This window comes from Carcharhinus amblyrhynchos, chromosome 11 (assembly GCF_965287045.1).
Source record: "Carcharhinus amblyrhynchos chromosome 11, sCarAmb.v2.hapA, whole genome shotgun sequence".
In the NCBI taxonomy this organism is placed as follows: domain Eukaryota; kingdom Metazoa; phylum Chordata; class Chondrichthyes; order Carcharhiniformes; family Carcharhinidae; genus Carcharhinus; species Carcharhinus amblyrhynchos.
In genome coordinates, this window is record NC_137334.1 from 34,259,954 (window position 1) to 34,284,245 (window position 24,292).

The 24,292-nt window shown below is 40.9% G+C and overlaps 1 protein-coding gene across 6 annotated transcripts in view; it reads right to left on the reverse strand.

The window, feature by feature from the left end:
• gulp1b (GULP PTB domain containing engulfment adaptor 1b) overlaps positions 1–24,292 on the reverse strand; it is a 377,446-nt gene that overhangs the window by 36,961 nt on the left and 316,193 nt on the right. For all 6 annotated transcript variants that reach the window (XM_080198844.1, XM_080198840.1, XM_080198845.1 and 3 more), the window contains 3 exons: positions 20,277–20,414; positions 13,632–13,748; positions 11,997–12,089 (listed from right to left, as the gene is read on the reverse strand). In XM_080198844.1, coding sequence (XP_080054970.1) covers positions 11,997–12,089; positions 13,632–13,748; positions 20,277–20,414 — 348 coding nt within the window. The remainder of the gene's footprint in view (positions 1–11,996; positions 12,090–13,631; positions 13,749–20,276; positions 20,415–24,292) is intronic.

Here is a 24,292-nt window from a genome sequence, read left to right on the forward strand (position 1 = left end):
GTGGCTGGAGCTATAGAGATACATGATTTACTGTAGCTGGTGACATTAAAAAGGGACATGACCTTCTTGCCTCTAATTCAGCAGCAATTGACTGAAGGTCTCAGGAACATCCTGTCCTGCACTGCTCTTGCCTGGCCTGAGGCAGAAGGTTTAGCAAGACAGGATCAAAAACATTTCAAAATAAGGAAATGGGAGGAGAATGGGACAATCCAATTCGGGTTGCCAATCCATCGAAGCTCATGCCCAATAATATTTTTATTTTAGATCAATTGAAAATGAATGCAAACTATTCAAGACAGACTTATACAACAAATGACACTATTAGGAAGTTAGTGATTCCTTGCGGCTGCTGCACATAAAACTAAAGGTGAAATTTTTAAGAATGCACTTCCAGGATGGGCAGTCGATAGATTGTGTTCCCATTCAATTTCCACTAAACGCCTCAGGATCACATTAAAAGTGAAAAAGCCAGTTTTTATGTAGCTAGATAGAAATGGTATAATGCTGAAGGAAAATTTAATAAAAGGAATACTGAGATGATTTAGATGCCATCCAAAATTGACTAGACATATAACATTGTGATTTAAGTTACGCTCACGTATGGTGGGGGTGTAACTAAAGTCCAAATACATGTTTAGTTTTTATAGAAGACACTGAAAATAGGTTTGGTCATGAGTAAACCTTCCTGTAAATTTGGCCGGTACAACAGGCAGAGTTTGGACAGCACTGCACCCTTTCAGGCATAAGCAGGACAACAAAGAATATATTATTGTAGAAAGGTCAAATCTGGTGATGCTGCAACTGCAAAGAATGCATTTCTTGCTGCCTTCATCAGACATGGCATAGAGGAAGGACTGTATCTCAACCTAATATTCCCCTTCTGCATGCACTATCCATTTGCAATAGCTGTTCTGCACCATATAAATACTATTTAAATATGTGTTAGGAAGGAGCTAAATTAGTAAGTTAGCAGGGTAAATATGTGGGGTTATGAGGTGAAAGCCTGGGTGGGATTGTTGTCCGAAAAGGCTTTTGTACTGTAGGGATTCTATGGAGAGGTTGGAGAAACTTAGTTTGTTCTCACTGAAGCGATGGAGGTTGAGAGGCAACCTGATAGAAGTCTACAAGACCATGAGAGGCATGTACAGAGTGGATAGTCAGAAGTTTTTTCCCAGGGTGGAAAAGTCAATTACTAAGGGGCATAGGTTTAAGGTGTGAGGAGCAAGGTTTAAAAGGAGACGTATGAGGCAAGTCTGTTTTCACACAGATGGTGGTGGGTGCCTGGAAAGGTAGTGAAAGCAGATACGATAGTGAAGGGGCGTCAGATACAGATAGAGAGATATGGTCCCCGGAAGGGGAGGGGGTTTTAATTCAGACAGACAGCATTGTCAGTGCAGGCTTGGAGGGCCTGCTGTAATCTTCCTTGTTCTTTATACTATAAGATACAACTGAATGCGGTGCAGTTAATAAATCTGAGTCCATGAAAGACCGGGACCTAATTGTGCACTTCAGCACACTGGAAATCACTAGCCTTCAATGCACAAATACGTACCTTATAAGTCATTTCTGCCTTTGAGCAAATCACTCGAGCACTTAGCAATATCGGAAAACTTTACAACCGATTTGCTTTAAAGCAAAGTATCACATTCTACAGTCCAGAGGCATAGAAATTCAGTCAAGGTATACATATTTCTCAAGCACAAATTAGTACCTAATCTTGGTCACAGTTGTATGTTGGTCAATGCTGTGAGGAACTTTTAGTTCCTCACAGCATTGGCAATTACCCTGATAGAGTAAGTGGGAGAAGTTCAATGGAGAAGAAGTTAGCAAAGCCACTTGGAGGGGGTTCAGACAGTCCTGTACAGGGGTGTCGTGGGAAGTCTTGTGAAGGTGGAGTTGGAGGGACCATTATGGAGGGAGTCTGTGAAGGAGGAAGTCAGGGGAGGCCCTGTGGGAGTGGTGAGGTGTGAGAGTAGGGAATGGTTTGTACAGAACGTTGGTTAGGCCGCATTTAGAGTACTGCATCCAGTTCTGGTCGCCTTACTACCGGAAGGACGTGGAGACTCTGGAGAGAGTGCAGAGGAGGTTTACCAGGATGTTGCCTGGTATGGAAGGACTGGGGTATGACGAAAGATTGAATAAATTGGGGCTCTTTTCCCTTGAAAGACGGCGACTGAGGGGGGATCTAATAGAGGTATATAAGATTATGAAGGGTACAGATAGAGTAAACAGAGGCAAGCTATTTCCTATGATAGAGACACATAGGACAAGGGGCCATGGGTTTAAGGTGAGGGGGGAAGAGGTATAACACAGATATTAGAGGGAGGTTTTTCCACACAGAGGGTAGTGTGGGTATGGAATGTTCTGCCAAGTAAGGTGGTGGAGGCAAACACACTAGAGTCATTTAAGAGTAACTTAGACAGGCACATGAGTGGGTTGGAGTTGGGTGGATATAGGAGATTGTTTTAAATAAGGGTCATTAGCATTGGGGCGTCCCTGGTAAGGTAAATGGATATGGTACAATAGTAATTTTTTTTTTCCTTTTCATTCACAGGTTTTAAGTCGGTCCGCCTTGTGTCCAACGAGGGGCATACACGCGATGGGTCATACTTGGGTTGCTCTTGGTTGTTCGAGATTGGCCTAGTGCTTCATATTGTTAGTGTGTGCCTAAACTGGACCAGATACTGGGCAAGACGACAGTTCAGTGACTATCACTGATTGCTGTGCAGACACATGGATTTGGGCCGGTGTTTGTGGGAGTTTACACATTCTCCCCGTGCTTGCGTGGGTTTTCTCCGGGTGCTCCGGTTTCCTTCCACACCCCAAAGATGTGCTGTTAGGCTGATTGGCAGTAATAAATTGTCCCTAAATTAGTTTCCCTCAATGTGGATGGCCATAAGACATTAGACAAGGGTCATGGGTGGAGAGGGGGACTGGTGGTGTTGAGGTGGTGGCGCAGGCTCGTTGGGCCAAAGGGCCTGTTTCCCGGGCTGTTTTTGTTCTTTGATTTTAACCCAGCAGCAATGAAGAAACAGTGATAAAATTCCAAGTCAGGATGGTGTTTGATTTGGAGGGGGATCTTGAAGGTGATGGTGTTCTGCTACCCTTGTCCTTTCAATGGTAGAGGTCGTGGGTTTGAAAGATGCTGTCAAAGGAGTAATGAAGCATTTAAAATATTTATTAGAGAATATGAATAATTAATTCACAATTATAATGGATCGATCTAAAATTAAAAGCCAATGTTATGTGATGCATTGTGAGTGGGTGTGCATGTGCAACTGTTCCTGACTGGTCAGTCTCATCCTTTAACAGTGCTGTAGAAATTGGAGCTTGTGGAAGACAGGATCAAGCTTTAAGATCACAAAACCAGCACAACTGTAGCCATCTGTTGGACAACAATTATCTTCCAGACTGAAATAATCATCAAGTTTATCTAAAGGTCCCTATTCATACAAGTGTTTGGCAAATTGCAAATGCCATACGCTGGAATATGAGTTTCATGTTTGAAGTGCCCCCATGGTGTAAAATTAATCTGAATTATTTCTATAATCAATTCATGTATGTTTGATCAAGAATTTCTGGGAAGTCTGCATTATTATAATGGTGTTGTTGCAGGGACCAATTTAGGCTGCTCAGGTCCCATTTTGGCATATTTGGAAATCTGTGGCATAAATAACTTCCACCATTACTTATGCCACTCCACTGTCACCCTTGCCAAAACAGTTGAATAAATAAATATTATAGCCATATCACCATTAAAGATAAAAACGATGTTGAATTTGCTGAATAAAATCCAGAGATTCCTACTCCAAATATGAGATTATTGCAGAACGGCATGGCTGGTCTAAGTATACGGGAATCATAAACTGGAACAAATTTAAGAGATGCAATGCTGTTCTTTAAAACCGTTGTTTTGCAAATTCTAAATTTTCTGAATCATGTTGATCAAAGCTCACACTTTTGCAAATGTTTAATGAAAATGTGAGTGTTATTTATAAAATATTGCTAAATCCTGTAATCGTAAACAGGAGGATAATCCTTGATACATTGTGAAATTGGAATGACCGTTATCTGTATTCATTCCAAAATAGCATTTTGAATGTCAATCGGGACAGAGGTACAGTAGTTGTCTTAAAATCGGCAGTTCTCAGTACAGCTAACATTCATTTGTATTGATATTTTTGACTAATTTTTTGATTGATGTTACTAAATGAACTAATAAATTGTGTTGAAATTCCCACCAAAAGCAAATGAACCAATAAATGTTTAACTATTCATTTGTTGCACTGCTTCCAATTTGCCACTTTTTTGGTGGTGGCTAATTCAGATTATTTATTCACCAAACTGTGGCCTAAATTCTTCAAGATGATTTGGAGTATGGTGGTCTAAGCAATATCACAACAGCATGAGTTCTGGACTACTGAAGTGACCATGCTGATTCACTTACAAATAAAACCACAAAGCATCAACCCTCATTAGGTCAATCAATCAAATCAATCCTATCTTTTCTAGCTACTAAGTGGGAATGAGAATATACCAAAATTAATCCTGTCCCTCAGTTTTGCTCCCCCTACCCCAGGGATGTTTTACTAAATTGTATAGGGTGGGTGAGGCTACACCGGGGGTACAGAAAATATTTACCAGGATGTTGCCTGGTATGGAGGGCATTAGCTTTGAGGAGAGGTTGGAGAAACTTGGTTTGTTCTCACTGCAGCGATGGAGGTTGAGGGGAGACCTGATAGAAATCTACAAGATTATGAGAGGCATGGACAGAGTGGATAGTCAGAAGCTTTTTCCCAGGGTGGAAGAGTCAATTACTAGGAGGAATAGGTTTATGGTGCAAGGGGCTAGGTTTAAAGGAAATGTACGAGGCAAATTTTTTTTTTTACACAGTAGTGGGTGCCTAGAACTCGTTGCCAGGGGAGGTAGTGGAAGCGGATACGGGCGTCTTGACAAGTACATGAGTATGATGGGAATAGAGGGATATGGTCCCTGGAAGGGTAGGGGGTTTTAGTTAAGTTGGGCAGCATGGTCAGTGCAGGCTTGGAGGGCCGAAGGGCCTGTTCCTGTGCTGTAATTTTCTTTGGTCTTTGTTCTATTGTGTGCAGTTTTGGTGTCCTTATCTGAGGAAGGCTGTCCTTGCTATTGAGGGAATGCAACAAAGATTTACCAGGCTGAGTCCTGGGATAGCAAGTCTGTCAAATGAGGAGACACTAAATTGGTAAGGATTATATTCATTGGAGTTTAGAAGAGTGAGAGGGGATCTGATAGAGACTTATAAAATTCTAATAGGTTTAGACAGGGTAGATTTAGAAAGAATGTTCCCAATAGTGGAGGAGTCCAGAACTGGAGGTCATAATTTGATGATAAGGGATAAAACTTTTGGAACTGAGATGAGGCAAAATTTTTTTAACTCAGAGTAGTGAATATGTGGAATTCACTATCACATAAGCCAAAATGTTGTGTGATTTCAAGAAGACATTAGATATAGTTACTGGGGCTAAAGGGATCAAGGGGTATGGAGGAGTTGGGGGGGGGGGCGCGGTGGGGAAATCACAACATCGAATTTGATGATCAGCTAAAATCAAAATGAATGGTGGAGCAGGTTCACAGGGCCAAATGGCCAACTCCTGCTTCTATTTTCTATGCTTCACCCCACTTCCCAAACTCTTTGAGCAAACATATTAGAGTAATTTTTGTCATCACTATTTGAACAATAAGTTGATGATTTGGACAAAACCCTGGTCACTGATAGACATTTTTAAACAGAAGATAGTGTCTCCACTGCTAATTTCAGGCACGTTCATTTGAACTCAACTTGCATTTGTTATTGCTGAAAAAGCAGGTCTGCTGGAACCCAAAAAACAATTATTAACTGAAAACAATCAAATTTGCTACAAACAATTACTAAAGAAATAATTTTTTGCACAAATTGTATAATGTTGCAGTTGTAGTGTCTCATTACCCTTTCTTTTTGCCTTGCTCTACCATCCAGTGTGTCATTTAATAAATCCTGTTGTCCACACTATCGCAGCCTTTCCCATTGTTCTTTCATTCCACCCATCCCTTTCTTTTTCTTTGTTTAAAAGTGTTAGATTGCTAACATTTTTGGTTCTGCATAAAAAGTTACAGGCTTAACATGTTAACCTTATTCCTCTTTCCACAGCTGCTGCCTGACCCACTGAATATCTTCAGTATTTTCTGATTTCCTTTCAGATTTCCAACATTGCCTTTGTTTACAGAGTGACATAGTTTTCCTCTAAATCTTGCCGACTCAAAATCACCCTGATACCGTGAGACAGTTCGCATACTGATTTGAGCCAGAACTAAAAATCCAACTACAATTCTGTCAGGGAACTCCTGCTTCGATGTTGTGTAACAATACTGAATTCTGACAAATAACACACATTTCTTGACAGACTTCCTTGTTTGGAGGACATGCTTTCATGTCACTGCAATTGAAAAATAACAAAAATATGGCCCACTATTACTAGCAGGGTCTGTATTTACTGGACGGCTTTGAAATCTGGGCCATTTATTGCAGTTGATGGATGGGAGGCAAAAATTTGCTGGGAAAGTAAGAGAGAATTAAGGAGTGGGATTAGGTAGGATACTCTTTCAGCGAGCCAGTGCAGACTTGATGGGCTGAACAGCCTCCTTCTGCATTGTTAAGATTCTGTGATTTTGAATCTTTGTTTCAGTCAGTGTTTGATGGAGGAAAGGCCTGTGCCCACTGATGCTGATTTTGGATAAGACTTTCAAACACACAGCAAGGCTCTTCTTACATTCAGTGCATTGTAACAAGATATCTTTTAGTTACATTTGTTTTTTTCTGTATTCAGTGCATCATCAAGGTGCAAACAAGTGATAAGTGAAACTATTTTGCCTAAAAATAAAGAGAACACTATGATCAGCAACTTTAAAAGTAGTATCAGTAAAAATGGGTAATGCTTGTAGTTTTTTAGTCAACGTAAATGTCTGCCGATTTTTAAGTGGTAGAAATTGTAACAATGAATACTCTCAATTTTTTTCAAAAACAATAATTAAATCAAATCAGCATCCTTGTGATATACTGCATGCTATAGAATTTAAAACAAAGTACATTCTAACTCATCATGAGAACCGCCACCAAAGATACATTTTCACATGTATATTTTTCATAGAATCTTTAGACGACGTGAAAGACAACTGGACCAGATGCATTGATGTGGTTCACTCTCCATGTTAAAATTTTACAGTTTTTATATCAGCATTATAAATTCCTGGAGCAAAAATGTAAAATGCTGAAAATACTCAGTAGGTCATGTCGCATTTGTAGAAAGAGTAGTTAATCCTTCAAGTCAATGATTTTTCATCAAAAATTAGTAGTAGTAGTAGAGATGTAACAGATTTAAATGAAGTTCAGAAGTAGGGAAAGTAGCAAGGGGGTGAAAGAACAGAAGGTTATGGCTATGACAGGTCCCTTACCACTTACCCTTCCTCCCAGAACCACAATCAGGTTCTCCCTTGGCATTTCACGAGAGCAGCTTCTGCATTGAACAGATCATCCTCTACTACTTCCACCTTGATGATATTACCAAACACATCTTCCTTTTCCTCTCCTTTCTGCATCCCAAAGGGACCTTTGCCTTCTTGACACCCTGGTACAATCCTCAACGACCATCACACCTCCTCCTCACTCAATCAGCTTCTCATACAAATACAAGATGAAATATCCCGCATTTTTACCCTCTTGTTCACTGTCTAGGGCCCTTAACACTCCTTTAAGCTGAAATGCCGATTTACTTGGTCTTCTTTCAATTTATCAGACTGTATTTGTTGTCTGCTTTGCCTTGGGGAGACCAAATGCAGATTGGGTGATTGTTTTGTGGAACACCCCCATTCAGTCTGCACTTATTACCTTGAGTTTCTGAACATCTGTCATTTTAATTTGCTGCCACTGCCAATCTGATCTCTCTGTTCTTGGCTTCCTACACTATTCCAATGAAGATGGCCCAAAACTTGAGGGATAGTGTCTCACCTTTCAGAACTTTACAATCTTCCAGTCTCAATACTTGAGTTCAGATCCTAATGAGACTCCCATTTTTTTTGGACTACAGCTGTTGGTAATATTCCGTTATGTTTACAATTCTCCAGATCCATCTTTAATGGTTCTAATTTTGCCTAGGACCCTCATCCCTTCTGTTACCTAAGCTCTCCTGCTTTCCATCTTGTTAGACATTCCTATTTATTCTTCTTCTTCTCATCCTGGTCTTGCCTACTTGGCTGCTCAAATTGCTTTAAATCGCTAATTTTCTCCAGTTCTTATGAAAGGCCATCAACTTGAAACATGAACATTTTGTTTCGTTCTGGCCTGATGAGTATTTCCAACATCTTCTGTTGGCATTTCTTATTTTCAGCATTTCCTGGAAAGTTAAATATTTTGCATTTGTATCACAAATTCTTGCGTTTTCATTTGAAATGGAGCATTCCAGTGCAAACTCATCAGGCTGTGATTTCACTCTCCAGCCACTGGTGATCTGAAGTGCCATTACAATTGCGGAAATGGGAATTTATAATGGACAAAATTGATAACAAGCAGACATCCGTGCCAACACTGTATGCATGTGTGTTTATGTGTGGGTAAATAAATGAGCTGGACTCAGGTACTGAAGGCTCAATATCAAATCAAGCAAAATGGCAACCAAGGTCATGGGGGCGATTCTCCCCTCCCATTGCACTAGTTTTCTAGCGTAGCAGGGTGGGAGAATCTCACATCCGGACATGCACGGGATTTGCACACATGTTCCTGTTGCATGAACATCTCCCAACCCTGGATTTCTGGCACTATCAGAGCAGCAGTGGAAACTGGCAGGAGGATCAGGTAATTTTAATCTTGACATAGGGCAGTGCCAAGGGGCTGGGCCTGGTGAAGGTGTGGCCAAGGGAGTAATAGGTGGGGGTCCCATTGCCTCTTTGGATGGGGGCAGGAAGGAGGCCAGAGGATGGAGTCTGCCTGCGGAGCAGGGAGTAGAAATCAACACTGTTGTGGGGTGGCGGGGCGGTGAGCGGAGGAAGGACACACTGCTTGGGGGATGCCAGAGATTTGGGGGGGGGGGTGGGGGAGGCCAGAATGGAAGTGGATATAGGGGTCAAGACTGGCCTGGGAATGGTCGGGAGGGCCCGCGATCAGGCTGTTAAGGGTTGGGGGGGGGGGTGCAGGGGCAGCACTATGGGGGCTGCGGGCTGGCCAACAATTGAGCTGGCCTCAAACACGAAGCTGACAGTGCGGGGCCATTGTGCATGCACACAGACGCACTGGTTTCAGCTTCCCAGGCAGGAATAGACCCCACTCCCCGATTTATACCAATATTCATGCTGGTGGCCTCTGCGTGAATTACTCTCACACTCTCAGAGTGCAGGAGGTTCTAGTCTGAACTCCCGCTGAAAAAACCAACGTGAATTACTTCAGCTTTCTCGCGAATTTGACACTTGGAATTTTTTTGGAAGAATTCCACCTATAAGTGTTAAGAGGATGGTAAACAGCCTTAGGAGAATTAAACGGTAAAACAGTCAGCAAATGGATGTTACAAATAAAACTGAAGTGCAGAGACATCCAAGAAAACACATTTTGACAGAAAAACGAGAGGAAATAAATACAAGGGGTTAAAAAATGGTGAATCTTTAAGTGGATCAGAAGACAGACATTTGCGGCTTCAGGTACAGAATTTTCAAAAAGGAATCCAAGGTAGCCTAGTAAGTACTGTTCCTATTAGTTTCAATCTGCAGATGCTCTCCAGCATGTGAAGATTCCTTCATTACACTCATTACTTGAGAGTTGCAATTCGATTTAAAATTCAAGTATTCACTTAGAATCATAAAATCCCTACAGTGCAGGAGGCCGCCATTTGGCCGATTGAGTCTGCGCTGACATCAACTTCACCCAAGCCCGACCCCCTTAAACCCACATATTTACCCTGATAATCTCTCTGATACTAAAGGGGCAATTTAGCATGGCCAATCCACCTAACCCGCACATTTCAGGAGCTTAATTATCACAACCATCTGAATGAAAAGCTTTGAGCATCTAAGATGATGCTGCCGCAGCTCTCAAGTAGTCATGATGTGGGTATGCCGGCGTTGGACTGGCGTAAACAGAGTGAAAAGTCTGACAACACCAGGTTTTAGTCCAACCTATTTATTTGATAATATACTCACAAGCTTTCGAGGGGACTGCCTCTTCGTCAGGTGAATGGAGAGTTCTGGCCTCAGACAGAGCATATAAAGCACAGACAGTTTAGAGATTACTGATTAGAATGCGAATCCTTACACCTAACCTGCTGTTCAAGACCTGAAGTGGCTGATAATGTGAGTGGAAGGAGCACTGATCACAGTTTAAAGAGATGTGTATTGTCTCCAGACAGTACAGTAAGTGAGGTTTTGCAAACCCAGGCAAGTCACGGGGGTTACAGATAGTGCGACATGAACCCAAGATCCCTGTTGAGACCATCCTCATGTGTGCGGAACTTGGCTATCAGTCTCTGTTCAGCGACTCTGCGCTGTCGTGTGTCGTGAAGGCCGCCTTGGAGAATGCTTACCCGAAGGTCAGAGGCTGAATGCCTGTGACCACTGAAGTGTTTGCCAACAGGAAGGGAACAGTCTTGCCTGGTGGCTACGACAACGGATGAATGAACATTGCTCGACAGTCACCAGGCAAGACTGTTCCCTTCCTGTTGGCAAACACTTCAGTGGTCACAGGCATTCAGCCTCTGACCTTCGGGTAAGCATTCTCCAAGGCGGCCTTCACGACACATGACAACGCAGAGTCGCTGAACAGAGACTGATAGCCAAGTTCCGCACACATGAGGACGGTCTCAACAGGGATCTTGGGTTCATGTCGCACTATCTGTAACCCCCGTGACTTGCCTGGGTTTGCAAAACCTCACTTACTGTACTGTCTGGAGACAATACTCATCTCTTTAAACTGTGATCAGTGCTCCTTCCACTCACATTATCAGCCACTTCAGGTCTTGAACAGCAGGTTAGGTGTAAGGATTCGCATTCTAATCAGTAATCTCTAAACTGTCTGTGCTTTATATGCTCTTTCTGAGGCCAGAACTCTCCATTCACCTGACGAAGGGGCTAACCCCGAAAGCTTGTGAGTATATTATCAAATAAATAGGTTGGACTAAAACCTGGTGTTGTCAGACTTTTCACGCAGCTCTCAAAGCCATGCCATCAGATTGAGAGAAATATAAAAGCAAAAGGAAATGCAAAGGCCATTTGCTTCATTGCTGTTTTTGCAAACGACTTTCTAAGGCACGGCAATATTATTTGTTGAGAGATCTCTGTGGCATCAAACTAAAGTAGCAGAAGACTATTTGTTGAATGGTTGAGTGAAAATCAGTTCACAGCAAACAGGTTTTTTTTCTAACACAACAAAACATGTTCAAAAGCAGGATAGAAATTTTAAAGCTTTTTCAAGAAATATTTTATATATATAAAGTTTATATAGGTTTATCCAATCATTCATTTTAAGTTGGTACTTGTAATTGGTTCTAAAATTGATTAATCTCTTTGAAAGGAGTTTTGCATGATTAAAAATGACAGTGAAAACATTCAAATTAATTGGCAGATCAGGTCAAATATTTCACATTACCACCATTAAGCCTATACTTCAGACCATATAGTGCAAGGTTAAATATGAACAATACATTTTAAAAACATTTCTTCCTTAAGAAGCTGCATTAAAACAACAAAATAACATAAATCCATTCACATTTTAACTAACTTGCATTCCAACAATAAAATGTAGGCAAAGAGGGTTGCATTTTTAAAAATAAATATTTACAGGTAAGGGCCAAAAGGCATTGAGATGTTTATGTCCACTTCCAGGATGTTTTTTCCCATGAGAACAAACATGTTTTGGCTAGAATACAATTTATACCATCAAATACTATGTACTTCTATTATGGATTAAAAAGAAAAGGGAAAGAAACCACATTTTTTGTACTTACTGGTGATGATGGACCTTGAGTTACCTTGACATTAATTTCCATCTCCTGAACTTTCTTTTTCAATTCAATATTCTCGGTTTCCAATTCCTGAATCTGTAAAATAACTTTATCTTTGAAACTGTACAACTGCGGTCTCAAATATTTTACAATTTAAACATGTCCATATGCAGAAAACAGACTTTAGGACTACAATTGCCTGATTTTGGTAATGAAAAAGACTCGCATTAGAGGAGACCCAATATTCTTGAAGGACTAGGATATGTCATGATGATCAATAATAATCATAGAATCCCTACAGTGCAAAAGCAGGGAAGTCATGTTGGAGTCATACAGAACTTTGGTGAGGCACAGCCAGTAGCAGATTAACTGCCACCTGGGCCTCTAGGCTGAGCTTTAGTAAGGCCCCCTGATCTTGCCCCCGTCCCACACCTTTGTTGAATAGAATATAGTGACGTTAAGCGACATAAGATAACTTGCATCGTTGTACTATGTATAATGTACTACATGTATAATATAAAGATATATCAATTGCAGCCCTTTTATTCATTTATTTTCCATTTTCTTTACATTTGTACTTTAAAAAGCATCTGTGTTTTTTGGTTTACAAAAAAAGTGTCAATAACAGCATGTAAATCAACAGATCGAAGCATGTCTGATTCAATGTGCATGAGTGCCAGATGACTAAGTTTCTCATCACTCATTGTTGAGCGCAAATAGATTTTGAGCCTCTTCAGTGCCGAAAATGAACGCTCACCTGAACAGAAAATCTGTTTTGAAGTTTTCACTGACGGTAAATGCACTCAACAACAGTTTTGATGATGGATTATGCATTGATGATAGTGGGATTGATTTAGATGCCAAGGATTTTGATATTAATATTGATGAATTATCAGATGATGATTGTGAATTTGATGATACATTGATAGCACTGGAGGCAGTGGTGACAGTCATTGTGCTGTGGTGTGGGACTAATACTATGTAAGGGTGAACGTTGAAAAAAGTACTATATGTAACTAAGTATGCACTAAAATAAGTATGTATACATATTATAGCATGGCAATAAACTCTTTGTTACATTTATTTGTATTTATTTGCGTGTGGTACAAGTCCGGGGATGAAGTTCGTCTACTTATAGGTATTTGTTATATTAATTCACCCACGGGGTATAGTTATGAAAATTTATAGGGACAGTGCACTAATCTGGTGACATCCCTTTCAGGGTGTGCCAACACTGACTTTCAAGCATTTTGCACTGAAAAACAGATTTTATTCACCTACAAAGTGTTTACTTGGAACTTTAAATAAAGCAGGAATTAACTTGCTATAATTGCTGTGTTTTTCTTTCATTTCTGGACAGTGCAGTAAAACAGAAGGATTTTTCACCCAATGTTCTTTTTCAAATAATTTTTTTTTAGTACACAAAAGTGGAGAGAAAGCACCATAATTTCCATAACTAATGTGTAGACATAAACAACATTGCAATTTTATAATAATTTAGTATGCAAATATGTCCAAATGCTTTCAGAAGAAATGTATTGCAATCTGTTCACAGTTTATAAGACTCTGGATTTGTCAATTTAAAGTGAAATATTTTCCAAAGCATTACATCTGATATAATAGCTATTTAAAACTCACTCGTTTCTGCAAACTGGCAATCTGTTTTCTCGTCTCAACATCTTTTCCTCCTGTTTCCAGAAACTTCTTGTACGCTAAGTCAAAAGCTTGGCCAATAGTTAATGTTATTTCTTCAGCCTACAACAGATTAAAAAAAATCTCAACCAGTGTCTAAAAGCTTCATATCACAACAGTGCCTACACTTCAAAATATTTAATAGGCTATAAAAACTTTGGCAAGTCCTTAGGCTGTGAAGGATACCAATACAAATTTGTTTTCCTCTTCGACAGAAGTTTCACGACAAGCATATTTATTGGAGATGGGGAGGTCTAGTGGCATAGTGGGTAGCGCCCTTGCCACTGTGTCAGCACCTCTGGGTTCTAGTCTCATCTAGGACTTTAAGGCCAAGGTGGTGAAAGGCCAGCAACCTGTCCCATGAAATTCCAGCTAAGGGAACAGACATGAGGACACATGCATGTGCTCTGTCCACTTCATGTGTCTGTAGGCACGGAAGGGAAGATGGATGAATATTTATTAAAATTGGAAATATCATAAGAGATTGCATATTCCAGTTGATTCAAACAATCAATTAATATGCACTGAGTATATATCAGAGTCTGAAAACTTAGAGTCAACTTGTACAAAAGCAAACAACATACTTGGTAGTTCCTATACTCCTAGAATTGGGAACATTGTACTGTAACTCTTATATTTGGCTTAAATTGATGGATTTTCTTTTACAATACATCAATAATCACCATTTTCAGAAAACCAAACTCATTCAATAGATAAAGTTTCATCCTTTTAAAATGCTTTACCCAATATTTCTTGGCACATTTAAAGCTTAAAAATGAAGATTACAGGAGACAATATTATATAATTGCAATCATGCATTGATTATAATTTTAACAGTTTTTGCTTTCTTCCCCCTGGTTAGCACAGCTTCACTGAGAGGCTGCGTGCCAATGGAACATTATCAGCTTAATTGGTTGCTGAATGGAATTCCCTTTGTTTAGTTTTTTTGCTAAAACACAATGGCACAGGGATGCCAATTGGGTCCTAAAATGTTCATCCATATCTTGTAGCACCGTGACATCAACATTTACAGGCAAAAGACATCAACATTTACAGGCAAAAGACATCAACATTTACAGGCAAAAGACATCACCTGGGATGTTAGATGAGGCAGTGATATAACTGCACAGGGTGATTCTCTGGTGCTGCTAGCTGCAGCTGGGATTCCTGACAGCCCCTTGAATCAGGCATGAGGGCCAAAACAGAATTCTCGCCGGACGTCAAACCCATTGCGAGTCTCCCAGCCCACAGTGCCATTCCCGATCAGATACTTATCCAGAGTGGGCAGGTACCTAATGAGTACATGTTGCAATTCATTTGGGGCTGGCTGCTCAGGCATTCCAAGTGGGAAGTCCATTGGGTGCCAATTAGTGCAGGTCCTGGCAAGTGTGGGCCTGCCACCTATGACTCCAAAGGCGAAAAGGAGATACATTCTGTGCCTATATGCCCCTCTGCCATTGCCAAGTGCAAAGGGAGGGCTCCCCCAAGGGACCGGTGAGTTGGATGGGCTTGGGCTGGGAGTGAAGTGGTTGACCTTGGATTCTCCCATGGGATGGGGGGTCTCATGGCTGGACTACCCCTTCTTGCCCTGGGAAAAGTGGAGATCACTCTTAGGATGATGATTTCAAGCAACTTTCGTTGCTTGAGCCCGTATTCTTGTTTGTGTTCTGTAAAATCTTTGACATGGCCTGGTTACATTAATATCCATGCCCCAAGTACTGAGGAAACTTCAAAGTCACAACAGCTCTTCATTCCACAAAAGGGATTGCCTATGCTTCCTTTCAAGAGGTCCAAGGTGTGAGCAGATGCTTTCGACCTACTCTGATTGAAGGAGTTTCACGAGGGGGATTCCTTTGATTTCTCTCATAAGCACCAGGTGTGAACAGTCCTTTTTAAAATACTCTAATTGACAAAAGATGTCAGTTTCACAAAGAGTATTCCTCTTTGTAGTCTGAATGAGTTGCTGCCTGACCACTTTGAATTGTTTTGATTGGCAGCTCTAGAGCAGACCAAACAATTCATTGTTGATACAATTGGTTCACGCTCCAGTAAGCCTCAAGCACTTCCTCTTTTCGTCACAGCTATTTCTTAAACACTTCAGTTTCTTTTTATATCTCTGGCCACGCTGAGAAATGTAAATGCTTTGTTTACATACAATTTCCCACTCCAGTATCTTTAACTACCCTCCTGATTGACAGGTTCAGCCTATTTCACAGCAGGCAATAGTTCTGTTAGTTTCCCTTCGTAGTTGATTAAATCTGATGTGCTTAAACAGGCTCTCTCTTTGATCCCTAGTACCTACTGGTGTCAGCAGCTGTTGGTTCTTATGCAGTATTTTTTAAACAGGCTTGTTCTTTGTTCCAAAGATCTTGGCTGACTCCGATTTTCCGTTGGTGGCAGTACTTAGTTTTTATTTGGGAGAATCGTGGCCTGTATCTTCTACATATAGAGAAGACATACAGTGTGGTATTGGAACTGCTGGTAGGATATCCATTCATCCCATTTTACACAGGACAGCCTGGTTTTCAGTTGTCTGGTACCAAACTGATTTACGTCCAGTATTTTTACTTTGAAACACCCAGCATCTAACAACCACTATTGATTGTTAGATGTTTTATTGCTCATCATTGGTTAATATCAATTATTTAAAATCACAATTATGTTGGCCCTGTGAATGCCGACAAAGATCCTATTGGATCTATCTACATGTGCGTCCGTTGCTTGCATCATTAATAACACAGAATTTTTGGCTTCTTTGCCATGATTTTGGGATGGATTTTGGGAAAAATACTGTTAAAGAGACAGAAGGGCAATTTCTTAACTAATAACAGGCATTTTGAATCCTAGGGAAAGGTCATTCTATCGTGTCTGATAAAGCTCAAGTGACCATCAAAATCAGCTAAGTTAAATATGTGCACAACGGTAGTAACAAAATCAGGATATTTCTTCTTTTTTGAAAAAAAAGTGCCATTCATGTTTTATGCTGATTCATTTTCTTGTTTCTTTTAAAATACGAGCAAGAATCTATATTTTTGGAATTTTGTCTGTGGTTTTTTGTAAGTTAGCTCCGGAGTCACTTGACTGCAGTGATAGGTCTTTTCTGGGATCCTAGAATCTGAGAACCTGCAGAAGTCCTGCCCACCAACATCTGCTGGGCAGAGGTTGGCAGAACATAAGAACATAAGAAATAGGAGCAGGAGTAGGCCATCTAGCCCTTCGAGCCTGCCCCACCATTCAATAAGATCATGGCTGATCTGAAGTGGCTCAGTTCCACTTTCCTGCTTTCTCCCCACAACCCTTAATCCCCTTGACTACCAAAAACCTATCTACCCATGTCTTAAATATGTTTAGCGAGGTAGCCTCCACCACTTCAATGGGCAGAGAATTCCAGAGATTCACCACCCTTTGAGTGAAGAAGTTCCTCCTCAACTCCATTCTAAACTGCCTCCCCCTTGTCTTGAGGCTGTGCCCTCTAGTCCTGCTGTCCTTTGAGTGGGAAGAACCTCTCAACCTCTACCCTATCCATCCCCTTCATCATCTTATACGTCTCAATAAGATCCCCCCTCATCCTTCTAAACTCCAACGAGTACAAGCCCAGTCTATTCAGCCTCTCTTCATAGTTCAACCCCCTCAACTCCGGTATCAGCCTAGTGAGTGAACCTCCTCTGCACTCCCTCCAAGGCCAAAATATCCTTGCGCAAGTGCGGCGACCAAAACTGCACACAGTACTCCAGCTGCGGCCTCACCAGTACCCTGTACAGTTGCAGCAAGACCTCCCTACTTTTATACTCTATCCCCCTCGCTATAAAGGCCAGCATCCCATTTGCCTTCCTGATCACCTGCTGCACCTGTAGGCTGGGTTTTTGCGACTCATGCACAAGGACCCCCAGGTCCCTCTGCACCGTAGCATGCTGCAGCTTTTCGCCCTTTAAATAGTAATCCCTCCTACTATTATTCCCGCCAAAGTGGATAACCTCACACTTGCCAACATTGTATTCCATCTGCCAGGTCTTCGCCCACTCGCGTAGCCTATCTAGATCCCTCTGCAGACTTTCTACACCCTCCGCACAATTTGCTTTTCCACATCTTTGTGTCATCAGCAAATTTCGACACCTTACACTCAGCTCCCTCCTCCAGATCATCTATATAAATGGTAAATAGCTGAGGCCCCAGCACCAATCCCTGGGGCACTCCACTAGTCACCAACCGCCAATGCGAATAGCACCCACTGACACCTACTCTCTGCCTCCTATTAGACAGCCAATCCTCTATCCACGCTAACACCTTACCCCCAACTCTGTGCCCCCTAACCTTCTGTAACAATCTTTTGTGCAGCACCTTATCAAACGCCTTCTGAAAATTGAGAAACACCACATCCACCAGTTCCCCTCCATCCACCGCACTAGTCACATCCTCATAGAATTCCAATAAATTCATCAGACACGACTTCCCCTTAACGAATCCGTGCTGCGTCTGCTGTATCAAATAATTCTTCTCAAGGTGCCTCGCTATTTCTTCTCTGATGACGGATTCAAGCATTTTTCCTACAACAGATGTTAAACTAACCGGCCTATAATTCCCTGCCTTTTGCCTGCTACCCTTTTTAAACAGTGGCGTAACATTAGCCGTTTTCCACTCTTCCAGCACTTCCCCAGAATCCAGCGAGGTTTGGAAAAAGAGAGCAGCCCGCTGCTCTCTTTGTTAAACCCACCGAAGGCTCAGGGTCATTGGTAGAGCCAGGCACAAGGAGGAGTGAGGGGTCATGCGGGAAGGTTGTCCATAGTTAAGTTAGGGGGTGACTCGCAGCAGGCCCCACCTTCCCAATACCAGGTCCCTCATCAGGCACACCTCTAAAATGAGGGACACCTCCCCAGCCCCCCGCAGAACCCAACCTGTCACACCGCCCAAAATAAATGCCTCTGCACCACAAAATTTGCCAAGAAAGACAGCATTAAGCTTGTCTTTGGATCCAAAGATATTTTTTGCAACCAGCATTTAAAAAAACGTTTTTGAAAAAGTTTATTATTTACAAGTAGGTTTACATTAACACTGCAATGAAGTTACTGTGAAAATCCCCTAGACACCACGCTCCAGTGCCTTTTTGGGTACACTAAGGGAGTATTTAACATGGCCAATGCACCTAACCAGCAGGTCTTTGGACTGTGGGGGAAACCGGATCATCCAGAGGAAACCCACGCAGACATGGGGAGAATATGCAAACTCCACACAGTGACCCAAGCTGTGAATTGAATCCTGGTCCCTGGTGCTGTGAGGCAGCAGTGCCAACCACTGTGCCACCACCCAGCCCCACAGCTTCTCAGTCACATTGATGTAAATCATTCTGTTTTGGCCCAATGAATCAAAACTAGATGGGTTCACCGCTTCCCAAGTGTCAGAAGCATTAAAAGGAAAAGGACAGCATTTCATGCCAAAATCATTGCAATTAATTTTTTTGTTGGTAAGCGAATTTGCAGACTCACCGATGGCTGTATTTTTATAAACGTGTGAAAACTGGAAACCTTTAAAGAAAGCAATAGTCCTGAACCAGGCCAGAAAGCAGTGCGAGTTTCCAATGCAAAGTACTTTGAAACCAGCATTTGAAATATTGGCCTAGCAAAGCCAAACCAGGTAAATTCACAGCATGAATTGGCCCGTAATGCCTGATCAGGATATCTGGCTCAAATTATTTTAGTCCAATGTAAGCAGCAGCCCGTCTCTGAGATTAATTCAGTCGTAACGTGCAAGGATTTCAAAGATGGTTGGAGTAAAAAGAAATGATATGCCAACAAATGCTATCTCTGTCAAACACTTCTGGTTAAACATTCAGGGATTTAAATCCTTTCCTGTTACAAATCATATCCAATATTGAAGGGGAAAACATAATGCAAAGCTTGTGGAGTCAAACATACCTTGTACTTGGGGAAATTTATGCATTTTCTGCTTCTGATCAACAGCCTTCATTTGGAAAGCAAAGTACTGCCATCTCCTCGTACAAAGGCATCTATCATTTTGCTGTATGACAGTGTCACATATTGTATTCTGCAACGAGCCTATAGTACAGGATTTGAATGACACCATAACTTCCACAGCCATGGGCGGAACTATACATATTCTCCTGCTGTCAACAGGCGATGTAGGTCAGTGGCTGCATGCCTGCTCACATGTATCCTCTTCACACACGACTTCTCAGTCATGTTGATGCAAAACATCCTATTTTAGAAAATCCAAATGCTGAAAGCCTACTTGTGCATTGTGTCCTTTGTCTCCTTTGAGCTGCCATAGATCTGCCATGCTTCCTCCTATAGCTTCTGCTGTTGGCAACCTCAGCCTCCCAGCAACAGTCCCATCTTTTATGGTTTCCTGTCCAAGTCAAGCAGTGCAGCTGCTGCTAAAAGCCTGAATCCAGCAAGCTGCATCTGGAGACTGTTACGGAAGCTAGAACTTGCTGGATTAATACAGACATTTTGCAAAAAAATGCAAACACACAAAAAAACGGACAGTTGTTCAATCACACTGATGAATCAAACTACCTGCACGGATTCTAATGAAGGAACTTTGCCCCTCTAACAGCTCATCGTGTTGCATACTTACACACTTTTCACTGTCAAACACATAACACATGTGTTTATTCGACTCAGCATCCTTGCAAATAAAAGTAAATATCTTCTTGTCAGTTTTGTCATCAGCACAGAAAGATATCCGGTGTAATTGGCAATTATGCAGAACTTCCTGCAATGTGAACAAAAATTGCATCTTTTAATCATGTGGAATTATAAATAATAGAATAGAAATCAAGTCACAAAAAATGAAGTCAGTGTAACATTTCTGAAGTAGCCATATCTTACAGATTCTGAATGAAGCCAGCATTTATAACTAGGCTCATTTGTTCCAATTAACATGCCTCATTTGCTCTAATTAACATGTCTCATTTTGATCCGCCTGAACTCTAATCAACTCAAACCACACCATCTTGCTGCATAATTCTCCACCTATCTCTGTCATGCAGATTCTCCATTCCTCACATAAAGAGTGCAAGACGAGCAGTAACAAGCGAAACCCAGAACAACATTACAAATAGCAATCTATCTTCTGTTGCAGTACATTATTCTTCCTGAGGCAATGGTTTATTTATTGGATTGCAAGCAACCGTCAACTGCTGGGCTACAAAGGCATTGTGGAAGATTGTCCTCAATTTTGAAAGTCATCTGGCATCAGAAAAAAAATTTAGAGTAATTATTCTTCCTCTTCTGCCTTCAACCAAGGTTTTTCTTTTCCTTTGATCTTATTGAAGAAACCTCTGAAAATGTCACTTTCAGAGACTACTGTTCCATGTTCAAATCTCTCCTTCCCTTAACCTTTGTCCATCAAAACTCTACATCCAGGTCTCTTGCAATGTCTTCTCCCCCATATATCTGTGGGATCCCCACAACTGTAAATACTGTCTAAGACAAGGGAACCAGACAGATGAGATGGAGAGAAACTAAAGGGAAGATTTAAATAGATTGGAAAGTCTTCTAGCATAGCTGGCTGCTTTTGATGTCTATGACCCCAAATTAAATAAATATTTATCTACATTATAAAGGGGACATAATTTTGTCACATTCTTGCCATTAATTGAATTAAATCCTCCCAGATTGCAAACACGTATAATAATTGATAGGTGCCCAGTGAAGCACAGAGGATATTAAGACTTACAGTAGAGTGGTTCACAGTGTTCATATTTATCACCAGCAACCCAAAGTGTGATTACAGCCTTGAAAGCACTTGAGCACATTTTCCCAATATGCATAGCAAAATTGATGGTGATTACTTTCATTTACAATTTGGGTTTTAATTTGAACAATGGTCACTATAATTAAACGCACTGTTCATCTGTGTCAACAATGTATCAGTGAATGAGTTAATAACTGTGATATATTAACATTTTTACATTATATAGGGTAATAACATGTACTTTGGGAATGAGGAAAACAAACTAAACATAAGAAACAGATCTGAGGCATATCATTTCACGTATGTTTTACATGTGTGGTTTCCTGACAATGACACACTAACCTATCATTCCTCAGTTGATGCTGCAATAAATTATTCCAGAGCACTGGTGTCTTAACTCTATTTAATTTATGTTTGCCAAAAGAGAAGATTTAAAAAAATATATAAACTATACAAGAAAAAAATTAAATCAAAGAAAAATGCAACTCAGTGGCATAAAAACAGAAGACAGCAAACACCTACTTATGTCCCAAATTCCATGAGAGTGAAACTTGGTTTTTGAAGTTGTGGGGGAGGGAGATAGAAAACAAAGTTTAATAATGTACTTGTCAAAAACAGATGAAATACCTTCTTACAGTATTCTCCCCTCCCTCCTCGTTTCTTTTTAAATATCCCATTTTTTAACCCTGTCTGAATCATAGAACCCTACAGTGCAGAAAGAAGCCCTTTGGCCCATCGAGTCTGCACCAACCACAATCCCACCCAGGCCCTACCCCCATATATTTTACATATTTTACCCACTAATCCCTCTAACCTAAGCATCCTAGTCTACTAAGGGGCAATTTTAGCATGGCCAATCAACCTAACCTACACATCTTTGGACTGCGGGAGGAAACAAGAGCACCTGGAGGAAACCCACGCAGACACGAGGAGAATGTGCAAACTTCACACAGAAAGTGACCCAAGCTGGGAATCGAATCCAGGTCCCTGGAGCTGTGAAGCAGCAGTGCTAACTACTGTGCTACCGTGTCGCCCAAACCCCATCTGGGTTTAGGAACGTTACATACTTCAAAATGTCAAAAGTATTAAAAGAAAAGGAAGATAGTTTTTCTTACCAGATGTACTGCAGATTTTTTTTTAGTAAGGAAATTTGAAGACTCATCAAGGGATGTATTTTTGTTAATACCTAGCAATTGCCAACCTTTCCAAAAAACAACCAGGTCAGCTTTGCAGCTGGTGATAGTTTCCCATGCAAAGTTTCTTTAAACCAAAAGAGAACTTAATTTATGCTTGATGTAACTTGCAGTTAAAATTTTTCAATCTATTATGCTGGTTTGTCCAATTCTGGGTGGATTATGATTATGAAGACTGTTCTGTAAACTGAGGCCAATGAACTACAAGATTGACTAATTACATTAAAACAGTGCCTATGTTTATTGGTCAGTTCCTAATGAGCTAAAATATTGATTCACAAATTTAGTTTAATTAAATAAATTTAGTTTAGTTTATAGGCAAGGAGAATCGGCCAAAATTTGGCAGATGGAGTTTAATGCGGATAAGTGAGAGTTTTGGCACAAAAAATAGAAAAGCAAATTATTACCAAAATGAAAAACAGATTCAAAATGCGTCTGGGCAGAGGGATCTGGATGTCTATGTTCGTGAATTGCAGAAAGTCAGTATGCATGTAATAAAAAAGGCAAAACTGGATGTTAGCATTTATTGCAAAGGAAATATAAAAGTAAAGAAGTGCTGTTGGTGAGACAACATCTGGAATATTGTGTTCAGTTTTCAGGAAGGATGTGGTGTCATTGGAGGCAATTCAGAGGAGGTTCACTAAATTGATTCTGGGGATGAAAGGGTTGATGTGTGTGGAGCGTTTAAACAGTTTGGCCTTATACTTGCAGGAGTTTAGAAGGACAAAAGGGGATCTGATTGAGGTATGTAAAATTTTAAAAGTGATGGAGAAAGTAAGCGTAGACCAAATGTTTTCTCCTATGGGGCAATCTGGGCATTAGTTGAGAGGCAGTAGATCTAAAACTGAGATGAAGTGGGTAATAAATTTGTGGAACTTATTGCCCCAAAGCACGGTAGAGTCTGAATCGTTGAATGGTTTCAAGGAGGAGATGGATATATTTCTAATTTTAAAAAATAGATAAAAGGGATTTGGGGAACAGGTGGGGAAGTAGATTTGAGATCAGGGAGAGATCAGTCATGTTCGGATTGAATGGCGGAGTAGCTCTTAGGCTAAATTTGCTGACTTCTGCTCCTAATTTTCATGTTGCTATGATTTTTTTCTCTCATTTATACATCAACACACACAATATAATTTGACAAAGATAATAGGGTCCCAGGTTTTCTTTTGTCATGCACACATCCCCACCACAAATGTTGGGGTGGGGGTGACTGGGCAGCACTTGGGGACGGATATGGGAAAGAAATGAAAGAATTCTTTACCTCCACCCCAGTGTCTCTCAGTTCCTGGATACCCTTTACAATTGCATCACTGTGCCTCATTCTTGCTTCCAAAATTAATCATTTTCTAATTTTTCCAGTAAATGTGTTCCACAACATATCTGCTCATTTCACCAAAGTCCCTGACTACCCTTCTAACCGTTTACAGAAATTCTGGTTTTGTGCTGACCGTAGATCAGAAATTATATTCTCGAGTCCAGGTCAGTTAGATCAAAAGGAGCTCTGGTCTCTATATTGACTTTGGGGGAATGCTGCAACACACAAACCTCCAGGCTGAAAACAATTGTTCACCACTAGACTCTGCATTCTTTAACTTAGCCATTTCCGGATCCAGGAAAGCACTGTCCCTTTCAATCCCATGAGCTTCAATTTTGCTATTAAGTTCATTAGATGGCAATTTATCAAATGCCTTTTGAAAGTCC